Consider the following 16,560-nt stretch of genomic DNA (forward strand, 5'->3'; position numbering starts at 1 on the left):
CAGTTTTGGGAGAGGCTGCAGTGAAATAAGTTGTAAAGGGGTGTGGGGTTAAAATGTGCAGGCTAACGAGCATGGGATAATAGTGTGGTTATATAAGCTCACCGTTTGTTGCCTTGAGTAGAAGAGTTTGTAGGAAGATGAAGTCCCCAGTCACCTTTAGTCAAACTATAGTCTAACTATATATTCTCACTTAAAAGGCTCACTTTTAATGCCTCACTAAAAATGCCAAATGCAGGTCCTGCAAATGCAGGGGGATGTTAGTTTTATACAGCTAAAGCAGTCACATGACTCTCCCCCCTTCCCAATAAATCAGCTTGTTCCAGTTGGACAATTAGCAGCTCACAGTTAAGAGAAAAAAACGGGGGGGGGGGGGGACACCTTTTGATATTCAAACATACCAAAAATCAATTATAAAGGCCGGATGGGTAATTCTTTTAAAACAGGACTTGCAGATCAGAGACATACCTGTGAAGAGAGTGCAATTAGATCCATGACATATCAGCTGGGTTTATAGGTCTTGCATGAAGAAAAGTAAAAATAAACTATAGTCTAAATATATATTCTCACTTAAAAGGCTAAATACTTGGGCATATGGTGTGACTCCCATTTAACATTTGGGATGCACATTGATACCCTGACATCCAAAACCTATGCCAAACTAGGTGTACTTTATAGGAACAAATCCTCCCTAAGTCTACTGGTCAGAAAGCGTATTTTCCAGGAGATGCTAATGCAAACTATCGCTTATGGGGACATAGTACATGGCTCGGCACCCCAAACCCACCTTAGCAAACTTGATACCCTCTACAATTCAATATGCCGTTTTGTTCTACAATGCAACTACAACACACATCACTGCGAAATGCTCAAAGAACTAGATTATCATCACTTGAGTCTAGGCACAAAGTTCATCTTTCCTTTCTTGCCTTCAAATACTTTCTGGGCAAGCTACCCGTCAATCTGAACAAGCTCCTCACCCCTACCACATGCAGCACTTATCACCTGAGATCTGACTCAAAAAGACTGTTCATGGTCCCAAGGTTCAGCAAAGTATCCGGCCGCTCCTCCTTCTCTTACTGTGTACCCCAAAACTGGAACAATCTACCAGATACTTTCACAGCCACCACTAGTCTAAGTTCTTTAAAAACTAAAGCTGTCTCACATTTTAATCTGATCTGTAACTGGTACATACACTTATAATATATATTATCTCTAACTGTGCATGCAATGTCTTGTATATAATGTATACCCTGTTCAATTATGTAACTATGTATTTGTAACCCTGTATTATTTGTCATCATAACTCTATGCCCAGGACATACTTGAAAACGAGAGGTAACTCTCAATGCATTACTTCCTGTTAAAACATTTTATAAATAAATAAATAAATAAACTATGTGTGCTGGCCGTGTAAAATAATTTTTACGTAACTTATTGGGAGGATATCAATAGAATGAGGTTTGCTTGGCACTATACCTAGTATTAAATTGCTACTTTGTCTACTTCTGTTTTTCAACATCATGCACTCTCGGAAATCTTATGTTTTAGTGAATTATTATCAGGATTTGTTGTAAGTTAAGCTACCATTTAGTGATGATACCCTTTGAGAATTCTTCGTAAAAGAAATTAAAGCATACAGAGCTCTACAAACCTCAAATATTTCTTCAAGAATATAGTAAACATAAAGAAGAAACATATGAGGCTTTGAAAGTTCTGTGTAGTTTGATTTCATCAACAAAGGACTTTTATGATGGTCCGATAAAAGATAACATAACCTACAAAGTTGATTTCCTCAAGGTGTAGGAGAGCGCAGGTTCAATATGCAATAAAAGATAAATGGAACATAATGCAAATAAAGTTTATAGCAGTGATGTGTTCTAAACACTTGGTCAAATGGAGACTCACGTGGTATCAATCTAGATAAGGCGTTTCAGAGATCAGTGGCAATGGGCTTGACTCTGGTGTGTGAAATGCTGGAACTTCAGTCAGATATGATAGCATACGGTGTCACCCAGGGAAATTCACCAATCAGGGTAAAGAGAAAAAGAGAAAAAGGACATCCATAGCGTAATTCAATACAAAAGATAATTTTATAGAAGCAATTAAAAATGAACACTTACACAGTGTCATAAAAATAAAGACACATAATAATGTGATGTCATCAGATAAAGTTACTCCCCGCTGTCTCCGTCACAGACCTCTCGGTCTCAGCTCAGCACTACCCAAATCGATCATGTGTGAAGCTGCAGCTTGATGTCCTGATTGGTGAATTGGTGAATTTCCCTGGGTGACACCGTATGCTATCATATCTGACTGAAGTTCCAGCATTTCACACACCAGAGTCAAGCCCATTGCCACTGATCTCTGAAACGCCTTATCAAGATTGATACCACGTGAGTCTCCATTTGACCAAGTGTTTAGATCACTGCTATAAACTTTACACTATGTTCCATTTATCTTTTATTGCATATTAAACCTGCGCTCCCCTACACCTTGAAGAAATCAACGTTTAAAGTGGATCCGACAGACCATTCACTTAAAGGGTTTTGAGCTGCAATTTCATTCTTTGTTTCACAAAATTTAGTCACTATACAATTACACATTTGGCACTTTATTTAAAGTTTTTATGATATATTCACCATTAGACGGCACTATCATATGCCCTTTATCACTGCGCCGACCTTTTTGCACGCTGTTGCACTTTGGTTTTACACATAACCTACAAAGTGTCTGTATCTTGGTATATCACCATTAGGTTATCTTTAATGCACACTTCTAATAGGTTACCATAGAATTATGGCCTAATTGAATGGGCCATAAAGTGTCTTCCGCCGCCTGCATGTGTTTATGGAATACCACTGGAATGGCCCTATATTTTATGGTTTAAATATTTGCACTTCCCCTGAAAATTCTTGTGGTGTATAAAGATACATAACATGATAATTTGATGTACTTTTATTAATGGAGTTTACTCTAGACTTGGCAAAGTTTTCTAATCCCCGCTTTAGAGAACAATGTAAAGTTATAGAATGTAATAAATCTTGTTGTAATATTGGCCTCAATTAAATCCTTCCTTAATTGGAATCCAAACCCTTTGGATTTTAGTGACGTCATCCTGGTGTCGGTGGTGGAGCTGCAGCACGTTGAGTAGATCCACACAACGTGGATGTCTGGTTGTTTAGGGTTGTTTCTTCCCATCGCTAGCAACTCCGTTTTGCTATTTTTATTACGCCAATGATTTATGATATACCACATGAGAAATACTGGATCTCTCTATGATTCATAACGATCTGTACATATCGTAATATGTGAGGGATATATATGGCACATGAGTTGATTTATTGCAACTGTATATTGAGTCTGCTAGTGATTCGAGTAAGAGTATTTACCCCTGTTTATACTTACTCACAATATATACACTGCAAGAGATTCTTATTTACTGCTTTAAGTTAATTATCACCATTGCACACTAGCTGTGTGTCTTTTTTAGAGAGTCTAAATATATCTCATCATACTTTGAAACGTTTCTTTAACTTAACAACATTGCTTAGAGACTTCAATTTTCTACCCTGTGAAACCTACTCCACTCATCAATGTGAGCATATATGACTTTGAAGTCTGCTTTGATGTTACATTTGAAGTAGAAACTTTGCTATTATCCATGAACTTTTTCCATTTAAAAGGAAATGTATGAGTGATACATATATATGGATACATTCACGGTTTGTGTATTTCATGTGACTCTATACTCCTTGTACTGCGATTAACGGTGGAAGGGGTATCTACTGTATACTCAGAGAGTATTAAACCCCTGTGGGGCTACTTTATCTTTCCCACACAAATGAGTACTCCTCACCTTTAGTCTTGCACACCACTACGATTTAAAATACTCTATTGTATATATACCTCACACCCTGTGTCCCTTTGTTTGATATTAATAAAAATGTATTTTAATTTTTACTACCACTCAATAGAATGGATTTAAGGGATTATTTGTACCTTGGATAAACACTATCCCTGTATTTTCTACTGTCCATGAGTGCAACGTCTACGGAATTCTTGTGGTTGTAGGTGTTTCTATATTTTATACTTCCAGTCTGTGCAGCTCAATTAAATCCTCCTTAATTCATGCATTGAGCATATCCACAATGAAGCAGAACAATGTGTACAAATTACCTATGTTTATACTTAAGCTACGTATATTCAAAATGCTCCAAAAGGCATCAATATTATCATATTGATATGTCATATACTAACAACCCTCCAAATATTTTTCCTTCAAGAAATTGTAACTTAAAACAGCCCAAATACACAAGCAAAATGGCACATGCATCCCTTGGTATGTGTTTTTGGTGTGCATACTGTATACAGTACAGTTACAACCTGTGGAATAAAACTTTACAACTCTATTGAATCTTCCAGATTAATCATGCATCGCTCTTGTCAGAACGCTCTGCTACACACTGAGGCTACAGTAGACACTAAGACATGGGGTGTCTGCCATTAATCACCAAACATTTTTAGACTCATATGCCTCAATGAATTTAACCATAGCAGAATAACCTATGTCCTCTGTTCTGGACTGCCACGTGACCACTTTCCCCAAGTTACTCATTATATAACAAACTTTGTTACCAGGAACCCTATCTGTAAAAGCTTCCAATCCTTCCACTGACCATCGACTATTAATGACCACCAGCCCCTCAATACACCTAGCACAAAATACAGTAGAGGCAACGCTTATTCTAATATTTGCCTTAAACTAGCCGGGTTACATTCAGGGTATGTGCTGGGTATGTTCTGGGCTAGTTTGAGGCACATTTAAGGCATTTCTGCATTGACTAACGACCCATAGGATTAACACAGCAGGGATCCCTGGCAGTCCAATTCAGTTTGAATGGGACTGCCAGGGACCCCCGCTGTTAATCTGATAGGCCATTAATCAATGCAAAAATGCTGGGGCTAGTTTAAGGAAATTTATTCAGAATGTACCTGGGTGTACCTGGGTCTTTTGGGGAATTGCCACTGGTTTTTGTTAGAATAATCGCTGCCTCTACTGTAGGTTGGCAGGGAAGAAAATGCCTTTTGGCACTCAAACAGCAGTAAGTACTGATAACAGTCCTTCTCTACATTAATTCTCCATTTAAATTCTACAGTCAATATCAATTGATGGTTTAATAATTTCATTTAATCTCCCTTGACATCTTTTCTGTTCTATTTCAAACATTTTTAGAAAACACGAGTGAAACTCCAATTGTAGCTTCTTAAGTCATTGCAATATTATGAAGGAAAACAGAGTACAATATATAATTTTAGATGTACACAAATCATTTTAAATACTGTATGTGGTTTTTAAGGTCACTTTCTTTACAATAATGCAATTACTTAAAAGGCTACAATTGGATTTTCACTTGTGTTTTCTAAAAATATTTGAAATACAACAGAAAATATTTCAAGGGAAATTAAATGAAATTATAAAACCATCAATTGATATTTAAATATTGAGTTGTAACTTCTTTTAATTTGTGTGATTCTTGTGCAAATATGAGAATTGGGGACAATGTCCTGCTGTTTAGAATATGACTAACAATGGAATAGCAATACTTATAAGCATATCAGCATCATACTGTATGCTTGTATTGTACATTATTCAGATATATTGCAATTAATCTATGAAGTGCATTGTCCTTTGTAGACCTACATGACGTTGTGTCTGCTAATGAATGTACTGTAGTAATCTTAGATCAAGGTCTTGCATGTACACTACAGGCATACCTCACTTTAAGTACACTCACTTTAAGTACACTCGCGAGTAAGTACATATCGCCCAAAAGGCAAACGGCAGCTCACGCATGCGCCTGTCATCACATCCTGAACAGCAATACCGGCTCCCAACCTGTACCAAAGCTGTGCGCAAGCGGGGAGACTATAGAGCCTGTTACAAATGCGTTATTTACATCAGTTATGCACTTATATAACGATTGCAGTATAGTACATGCATCGATAAGTGGGAAAAGGTAGTGCTTCACTTTAAGGACATTTTCGCTTTACATACATGCTCCGGTCCCATTGCGTACGTTAATGCGGGGTATGCCTGTATTCAATTCTGGGGAAGTCCTCAGTGAAATAAAACATACGGCATACAGTACAAGGTACAAGGTAATGCAACATTCAACCATTCTAAATGCCATCTTAACTCAGCCTCCTCATCTCACGAGTTAGCTAATGTGTTGTAAACTGTAATACCCTTCTTCAAATGTCTAGATGAAAGATAGAGTACATACTTGGTTATGAAAAGAACATGATTAAATCCCTCTTTACTGTATTATGCTGATTCCCTTAATACCCAAAAGTCTTGGCTGAAGATAAAATACAGCATGCAGAAAGAAGTCGTCACTGCATTATATTATAAAATATGATACCAATGTCAATGTTTTCTTTCTCAGGGCTATACGGAAAAGGGGAAAGCCATAGCAAATGCTCTGGAGGATCTGAAGGCTAATTTCTATTGTGAATTATGTGACAAGCAGTACCACAAACACCAGGAGTTTGACAACCATATCAATTCTTACGACCATGCCCACAAACAGGTAAGCTTGGAAAGGCATTCATACAGATGATCTACAATATAAGCATTTAGATTCAAAAGCTAGAAAGAACAGTGCATCTGGTGAAGAGTCAAAAAGTTGGAATTGTATTCTCTTTTAATTAATCATCATGCTCCACACTTCATTAACATTAAAGAAATGTTCTCATTTTCCAGTTATATTGGAAAGGAGGCTTCTAAAATTGCCTTTGGCTCACTGGACGAGAGTGAACTTTTGCGTGGGTATGATTGTAATTAGATACAGTCTTTCTTTTAGATAAACTGTTAAATTACAAATATCAATTGCTGCAAGAAAAAGTCCTGTTCTTAAATTACTGAAAGCGAACTAAATATATTAGCTCCCACATTGCAATAAAATCCTTACCCGCTGCAAGAAATAAAGCTTAACTCAGTGCTTCTGATATTACTGTATATTTGGTTTCACCAATTTATTCAGTATCTAAGACTCCAGTTTAAATTTTTTATGTCAAACACTTAATAAAATATAGGGATCTCAGCATCTGGGAAACAATTACTAGAGATACAACAATCTGTTTCTGCTGTGGAGTAAATATATGATCTAGGATATCAACACTATTTAATCAGTAGCAGAAAGGGAGCTCATGCATTATCAGTAACATCTCTATATTGCTTGAAAAGAATCTGAAAACTAAAACAGTTAAGTATTTACTGTATAGATATATGGTTATCTGCTGTTCTACACAGAGGTTAGAGACATTGATTTTAATAATATACAGTAGCAGAATATTACTTTAAAGCAGCAATACATGTCTCCCACTATTTTTTTTGTGTGTTTCTATATGTAAAGCATGTGACAATGTATCATTCTACATTCTTACCTAAACTGGCAATTATTTGATGCTCCTGTTATAAATCTGTCAAAATCCTGCTTGTTTGCCTAATGAAATGGCCACCTTTCTGTTTCAATAAATCCTTCAGTAAATGTAACTCAGTAGCTACAATGTACAATATCCTGATATTACTATGGTAACATTATCTATTGTTAAAGTTTACAGCGCTCTACTGCTGGGAACATTGACAACAAATTATCCCAAACAGGAAAGTGTTGCAAAGATCTTGCACTGCTTGTCAGGTGTGCTAAAGCCCAGCTATAGAATACTGGCTCAGTATATTAGAACTCATTAAAAATGGCATTAAGAGTTACATTTAAAAAAAAAACAGTCACTATTATCTAGTAATACAGAACAGAATTATTAAAAAAATACGATTTAATGATTTGCTGCTTTCAATATCAATAACATTACTTATTAGTTATGAATATGGACATTTTTGTAAAAATTTGTACATTTAAAAAAAACAACAAAAATAATTTGTAACAAGAAGTAGACTTTTCCAAATAATAAAATGTTATCCTTTGCCTATTTGAACTTGTATCTATGATAAGATTAATTAAAAAGGGACCATCGAAGCAAGGCAAGGGATCTAACAAACTTAAAAATATGACAACATATATGTAAATAAAAAGGGGGAGGCAAGCATAACATCTCATAACACAAATATTAATACAAATGAGGACAATAAATCTAACTGAAATATACATACAAGGACGACATCATAATAATGAATGACTAAAAAAAAAATGATAACAATAAAATACCAATAAAAAAATAAAACTGAAAAATGAATAAGTAATAAAAAATAATGGGAAAAAAAACCCCCTTAACATATGGATTTCTATATACAGCTCAACCCCATTATAGCGCAATCCGCTTATAATGCGGATCCGCTTATAACGCGGTTTGAGCGTGGACCCCAAATTAAAAAAAAATATGTTTTAAAGTTTTTTTTTTTGCACACACACTGCACACACTCACTGCACACTGCATACATTCACAGCACACTGCACACATTCACAGCACACTGCATACACTCACAGCACACTGCACACACAGCACACTGCATACATTCACAGCACACTGCATACATTCACAGCACACTGCACACACTCACAGCACACTGCACACACTCACAGCACACTGCATACACTAACAGCACACTGCACACACTCACAGCACACTGCACACACACACACTGACACACACACAGCACACTGCACAGCACACTGCATACACTCATAGCACACACTCACAGCACACTGCATACATTCACAGCACACTGCATACACTCACAGCACACTGCATACACTCACAGCACACTGCACACACACACACTGACACACTGACACACACACACACTGACACACTGGCACACACACAGTCTCACGCAGTCAAATACACACACACACACACACACACACACACACACACACACACACACACAGAGAGACACACTGTCTCTTTAAGGGAGCTTGCTCTCGCAAGACGGCAGCAGAAGCAGGAAGCAGAGACAGGTAGAAGAGCTGCCAGATGCCGGGTAAGTGCTGTGTGCTGTTGCCGCTGCCCCACCGGGTCTGGGAATTATGGGAGAGTTCTCAGCTTTTCCCCTCCGGCGGACATGGTACCACCACAAAAAAAATTAATAAAAAATATTTTGGCGGCCATTTTTTTTCCGCGACCCCGTTTATAACGCGGTGGTCGCGGGTGGCCCCCGAGGACCGCGCTATAATGGGGTTAAGCTGTACTGTACATGAATGTATAGATAAATACATAAAAAATACATAAAAAATATACATATACATAAAAACATACCTATGAAACAATGATCCCACTTGCTACCTTGCAAGGTAGCATTGGCATCTTAAGAGTGATGCATTTAAAGTGATCATTTTAAATGACAATAATAGTTAGACTATAGTTTATATATTTACTTTCTTCATGCAAAACCAATAACCTCAGCTGATATGACATGGATCTAATTGCATTCTCTTCACAGGTATGTCCCTTGATGTGCAAGTCCTGTTTAAAAGATTTACTCAGTGGCATTAAGCATTGATATGTTTGGTATGTCCCTTGATGTGCAAGTCCTGTTTAAAAGATTTACTCAGTGGCCTTAAGCATTGATAAGTTTGGTATGTCCCTTGATGTGCAAGTCCTGTTTAAAAGATTTACTCAGTGGCATTAAGCATTGATATGTTTGGTATGTCCCTTGATGTGCAAGTCCTGTTTAAAAGATTTACTCAGTGGCCTTAAGCATTGATAAGTTTGGTATGTCCCTTGATGTGCAAGTCCTGTTTAAAAGATGTACTCAGTGGCATTAAGCATTGATATGTTTGGTATGTCCCTTGATGTGCAAGTCCTGTTTAAAAGATTTACTCAGTGGCCTTAAGCATTGATAAGTTTGGTATGTCCCTTGATGTGCAAGTCCTGTTTAAAAGATTTACTCAGTGGCCTTAAGCATTGATAAATTTGGTATGTTTGAATATAAAAAGGTGGGGTTTTTTTGGGTTTTTTTCCCTCTTAACTGTTTTCTGTTAATTGACCAACTGGAACAAGCTGATTTATTGGGGCGGGGGGAGGGTCATGTGACTGCTTTAGATGTATAAAACACATATCCCCCTTGCATTGGCAAGGTAGCATTGGTATCTTAAGAGTGATGCATTTAAAGTGATCATTTTAAGAGACAATAATAGTTAGACTATAGTTAAGTGATCATTTTAAGTGACAATAATAGTTAGACTATAGTTAAGTGATCATTTTAAGTGACAATAATAGTTAGACTATAGTTAAGTGATCATTTTAAGTGACAATAATAGTTAGACTATAGTTAAGTGATCATTTTAAGTGACAATAATAGTTAGACTAGAGTTAAGTGATCATTTTAAGTGACAATAATAGTTAGACTATAGTTTGACTAGAGGTGACTGGGGACTGCATCCTTTTCCTCAAGTCAACAAACGGTGAGCTTATATGACTACACTTTGATCCCATGCTTGTTAACCTGCATATTTTACCCCACACCCGTTTACAACTTATTTCACTGCAGCCTCTCCCAAAACTGACTGCACAAAAATAGCTCCCACACCAACTCAGCCCACTGAAACCCAGAACTGACTCTAGCATTGCAATGCAGCAAAACATTTGACAAGGAACAGGCACACCCCTGCTGTTTAGTCTGCACACACTCACTTTGCTCACAACAGCTCCATGCAGCACTGCTTACCTCTGGAAAAATGAGAAAAAACAAAAAGAAAAGCGCAAAACGCAAATAGTGAAGTAAATTAAGTACAAATTGTATTTGTGTAAAAAATGGTGAGTATTAGGCGTACATTAATGCAGATCAATTAAAGCATTTCTGTGCAAACATCAGCACAATGTTACCACAAGGAGACCCTCTGGGTTGGAGAGTGTAGCCCTCTGGTGCAGCAGCTGTCCTCTGGAAAGTCCCAGCAGTCTCTCTCACTTGTTCTGGACCCCCGTGAATAGCAGCTGCAGCCCTTGAGCTGTTTCGATTCTCCTCACTGTCTGTGGCATCTGCTGGGCTCTTGATGTTGAACCGGAGGTTAAAACAGCTCCAGTCCTTCCTTCCGTGTAGCACAAATGTGCCTGAAGTCTCTCCCTGCACTCGGAACACCACACAGTCCACGTGGTGTGTAATTCCGGCGCTCGCGCACTCCCGTGACGTCACAGGTGCCGCGCTGGGTTGTAGTTAAAGGCGCAGCTCCAAGTGCAAAAACCGCAATTTATAAATACTCTAAAAATATGATATAAGGGCTAGGATAAGATACCAGAGCCTTGTACAATCTATCCAACGCGTTTCGAAGCTATAAAAAGCTTCTTCATCAGGGATAATTCATTGATCCCTCCTCCATCTATAAATACACATGTGGCTGCCACTATTGGTCAACCAATTGGGCAACAAGCCAATTAAATATGCCCATTCGAAGTTGGAGGCGGGACAATGGATCGAGCATACAATTCAAGGCAAAATATAAAATCAATTTATTACATACTTGTTAAAAACGACATACCTGTAAAATGGGGAAAAAAGAAATAAAACAGGATTAAACATTTTTGGTTGGTATTAGTTAATGCATTAAATATATACCTACTCCAATTTATACTCTTCAAATAATAATATTACCAGTTACCTGTTCAATGGACTTAGAGTCTAGCGACCTCTAGTGTTAAAAAATGCAATAGCTAGTGTTGAATTGAGTGGTATAAGTATATAACCTTAACTCTATAATATCAGTAAAAAGCCCATACGTCTAAATCTTCATTCAATCCTTTCGGAACCATGCAGTCTAATTTATGTATCCAAAAAGATTCCTGGGCCGAGAGGGCCTTAAGTCTATCACCTCCTCTCCTATCCATTGCTACATGTTTAATACCCAGGAAAGTCAAACTCGAAGGGTCTTTTTGGTGGTGTGTTAAAAAATGTCTAGAGACCCGGTGTTTTTCTAATCCATTTCTGATATTCCAAATGTATTCCTGTATTCGCACCTTTAAATTTCGTTTTGTTCTTCCTACATACTGTAGTTTACAGGAACATTCTAATAAATATACTATATACACTGAATTACAAGTAATAAAATCTTCTACCTTATAAACTTCCTGTGTTTTTTTAGAGGTAAATGTCTTACTGTTGGTATTCATATATTTACACACGGAACACTTTGTACAGCTAAAATTTCCTACAGGTTTGTTGCCCAACCAGTTTGTTTTGGGGACTAAAAACATATTTTTCCCAATGTCACTTGGTGCCAAAATATTTTTTAAATTAGTGGCTTTTCTGTAAATAAACTTGGGTTTTTTAGTTAAATGGTCACCCAGCACTGGATCACTACTCAGGATACACCAGTGCTTTGAAATCACCCTCTCGATTTGTCGATAAGTTCATTGAATTCATATTACAACACAATTATTTTATGTTCCTCGCAGACTTCTACATGCAGGTTTGCGACACAGCTATGGGCACGCGGTTTGCCCCTAGTTTCGCAAACCTGTATGTGGGACACTGGGAGGAGCATTCTATATGGGTCAACAATCCCTTTGCAAAGAACATCATTATATGGAAACGCTATATAGATGACGTCCTGGTAGTGTGGGACGGAGATGATGCATCATTACAGGAGTTTGTGTCTTTTATTAATATTTATAACTACAATCTAGAGTTCACGCACCAAACAGATAACACCTCTATTAACTATTTAGATCTTAAATTGACATCAAGTCAAGGAAGGGTGCTTACAGAAACCTATTTCAAAGAGGTCGACACAAACAACCTGCTGATGGCATCAAGCAACCATAAGGACACTTGGATCAGAAACATCCCTGTAGGCCAGTTTATGAGGCTAAAAAGAAATTGTAGCGATAACGAGATATTTTTAAAACAAGCAGATATGATGCGTAACAGGTTTATTGAAAGAGGATTTAATTCTGATCACTTGGATAAAGAATTAGCAAGAGTGAGAGATATGGACAGGGATAGTATGCTGTCACAGAAAGTTAAAAAACTGGCATCTACAGTTACTAAAACAGTGGATGTGGCCTTTGTGACAAATTATAACTCTGCGCATAGACAAATCGAGAGGGTGATTTCAAAGCACTGGTGTATCCTGAGTAGTGATCCAGTGCTGGGGGACCTTTTAACTAAAAAAACCCAGTTTATTTACAGAAAAGCCACTAATTTAAAAAATATTTTTGCACCAAGTGACATTGGGAAAAATATGTTTTTAGTCCCCAAAACAAACTGGTTGGGCAACAAACCTGTAGGAAATTTTAGCTGTACAAAGTGTTCCGTGTGTATATATATGAATACCAACAGTAAGACATTTACCTCTAAAAAAACACAGGAAGTTTTTAAGGTAGAAGATTTTATTACTTGTAATTCAGTGTATATAGTATATTTATTAGAATGTTCCTGTAAACTACAGTATGTAGGAAGAACAAATCGAAATTTAAAGGTGCGAATACAGGAACACATTCGGAATATCAGAAATGGATTAGAAAAACACAGTGTCTCTAGACATTTTTTAACACACCACCAAAAAGACCCTTCGAGTTTGACTTTCCTGGGTATTAAACATGTAGCAATGGATAGGAGAGGAGGTGATAGACTTATGGCCCTCTCGGCCCAGGAATCTTTTTGGATACATAAATTAGACTGCATGGTTCCGAAAGGATTGAATGAAGATTTAGACGTATGGGCTTTTTACTGATATTATAGAGTTAAGGTTATATACTTTTTTTTTTAACTAGTATGTAATAAATTGATTTTATATTTTGCCTTGAATTGTATGCTCGATCCATTGTCCCACCTCCAACTTCGAATGGGCATATTTAATTGGCTTGTTGCCCAATTGGTTGACCAATAGTGGCAGCCACATGTGTATTTATAGATGGAGGAGGGATCAATGAATTATCCCTGATGAAGAAGCTTTTTATAGCTTCGAAACGCGTTGGATAGATTGTACAAGGCTCTGGTATCTTATCCTAGCCCTTATATCATATTTTTAGAGTATTTATAAATTGCGGTTTTTGCACTTGGAGCTGCGCCTTTAACTACAACCCAGCGCGGCACCTGTGACGTCACGGGAGTGCGCGAGCGCCGGAATTACACACCACGTGGACTGTGTGATGTTCCGAGTGCAGGGAGAGACTTCAGGCACATTTGTGCTACACGGAAGGAAGGACTGGAGCTGTTTTAACCTCCGGTTCCGGGATGGGAAGGGAGCGAAGATAGCAGGGATACACCATGAAAAATAAAAAATAAAAGCATACAATAGTGTAATAAGTTCTTTTCAATCTGGATAAAACATGTATGTCTTGGCTTTATAGCAATGCCTACTTACAGCAGGTCAAAAGGTAAAAAGCATTGATCTACACAGCAGGTAGAAAGGTGTCAGGATCTTCAGGAACAACAGCCCAGGTTTACAGCATAAGAAATCAGCACCTCAGCTCAGACGTCAGTAGATGTGAGTGGATCAGAGACATGCAAAAGAAAGGCAGACCATAGTGTCGATCGTGCATAAAATTTATATAAACCAACAACAAATTTTAGGAATTGTACTCACATTGTGTACATAATCATAGTTCACATAAGCCTTTACTTGAGGCAAATGGAGTGCTGGTTCAGTCTGGAGCAGCTCACCGGGGATCTTCTCCTTAGACTCACAACAGACCGGGTGGGAGATGGCGTCTGACGTCACATCCGCTGTTGGGGTGACGACATCCGGTCTTGGAGGCAAACGGTGGGGGAACTCAGCAACTCTGAAGCCTTCAGTAGAAAGAGCAGATGCAGCAATGAAAGTGGCTCTACGCGTTTCGTCGTACTAGACAACTTCCTCAGGAAGTGTGGAATGGAACGGGGACAACTCACTAGTGCAGTATTCCTAGATTTTGCATAGGCTTTTGATACAGTTGATCATGCTATCCTGCTTAACAAACTCCAGAGCTCTGGAATAGGGAAGCATGCTTTAAACTGGTTTCAGTCCTACCTATCAGGAAGATCTCAACATGTGTTCATCTCAGGCTCTAACTCCAACCCCCTGGATATCACCTGTGGTGTCCCGCAAGGCTCTGTTCTGGGGCCCCTACTCTTCTCAGTGTTCATTAATGATCTTCCCACAGATTGTAAGGAAGCCTCAATACACATGTATGCAGATGACACAATCCTATATGCACACAGCCATGGCCTCTCTGACCTTCAACACATACTTCAGTCTGACTTTTTGAGACTCGAAAACTGGATTTCCCAAAACAAACTGTTTTTAAACACTGACAAGACTGTAACAATGGTATTTGGGACCAAGACTAAATTTTTAAAGCTTTCAGCGACTGAGCTCCAGATTAGAACCAACGCTAACACCACCCTAACCCCTGTCACTAGTTTTAAATACCTGGGCTTATGGTTTGACTCCCACTAAACATTCGGAATGCACATTGATACCCTGACAACCAAGACCTATGCCAAACTAGGGGTACTTTACAGGAACAAATCCTCCCTAAGTCTCCTGGTCAGAAAGCGTATCGCACAGCAGATGCTAATGCCAATTATTGACTATGGATACATAGTATATGGCACGGCACCTCAAACCCACCTTAGCAAACTTGACACCCTCTACAATTCAATTTGTCGTTTTGTTCTCCAATGCAACTACAACACACATCACTGCGAAATGCTCAAAGAACTAGATTGGTCATCACTAGAGTCTAGGCGCAAAGTTCACCTTTCGTGTCTTGCCTTTAAATTCTTTATGGGCAAGCTACCCAGCTATCTGAACAAGCTCCTCACCCCTACCACATGCAGCACCTATCACCTGAGATCAGACTCCAAAGACTGTTCATGGTCCCAAGGCTCAACAAAGTATCCGGCCGTTCCTCCTTCTCTTACCGTGCACCCCAAAACTGGAACAACCTACCAGAGACTCTCACATCCACCACCAGTTTAAGTTCTTTCAAATCTAAGGCTGTCTCACATTTTAATCTGGTCTGTAACTGTTTCATTCGCCCATAATATATATTTTCTTTAACTGTGCATGCAATGTCTTGTATATAATGTATACCCTGTTCATTTATGTAACTGTATTTGTAACCATGTATTATTTGTCCTAACTCTGTGCCCAGGACATACTTGAAAACGAGAGGTAACTCTCAATGTATTACTTCCTGGTAAAATATTTAATAAATAAATAAATAAAAATGATGATAACCCTAATTGAAATATATATACACAATGATAACATCACGATAATGAATGACTCAACACACAATGTATATACACACAATACAAATAATGACATCAAGAAATAAATGATGAATAAAGGATAATGAAAAAAACGATGATTGTCCTCATTTGTATTATTATTTGTGTTATGAGATGTTATGCTTGCCTCCCCCTTTTTATTTATATATATATGTTGTCTTATTTTTAAGTTTGTTAGATCTAACACTGATTGAATAGGTATGGTAGCCTATAATGTAATTATGAGAGTGAACTAATCCGATTGGTGGTTTTGCTCAGACTTTCTATATTTTAACTGGACGTCAATGCTGTCAATTATACCTCCTGACGAAGCATCATATGACGCG

At 37.9% G+C, this 16,560-nt stretch overlaps 1 protein-coding gene across 2 annotated transcripts in view; it reads left to right on the top strand.

Annotated features, from left to right (window-relative positions):
- Positions 1-16,560, top strand: part of ZNF804B (zinc finger protein 804B) — a 663,847-nt gene that overhangs the window by 560,097 nt on the left and 87,190 nt on the right. For both annotated transcript variants that reach the window (XM_075587407.1, XM_075587408.1), the window contains exon 2: positions 6,447-6,590. In XM_075587407.1, coding sequence (XP_075443522.1) covers positions 6,447-6,590 — 144 coding nt within the window. The remainder of the gene's footprint in view (positions 1-6,446; positions 6,591-16,560) is intronic.

This window comes from Ascaphus truei, chromosome 2 (genome assembly GCF_040206685.1).
Source record: "Ascaphus truei isolate aAscTru1 chromosome 2, aAscTru1.hap1, whole genome shotgun sequence".
Lineage (NCBI taxonomy): Eukaryota > Metazoa > Chordata > Amphibia > Anura > Ascaphidae > Ascaphus > Ascaphus truei.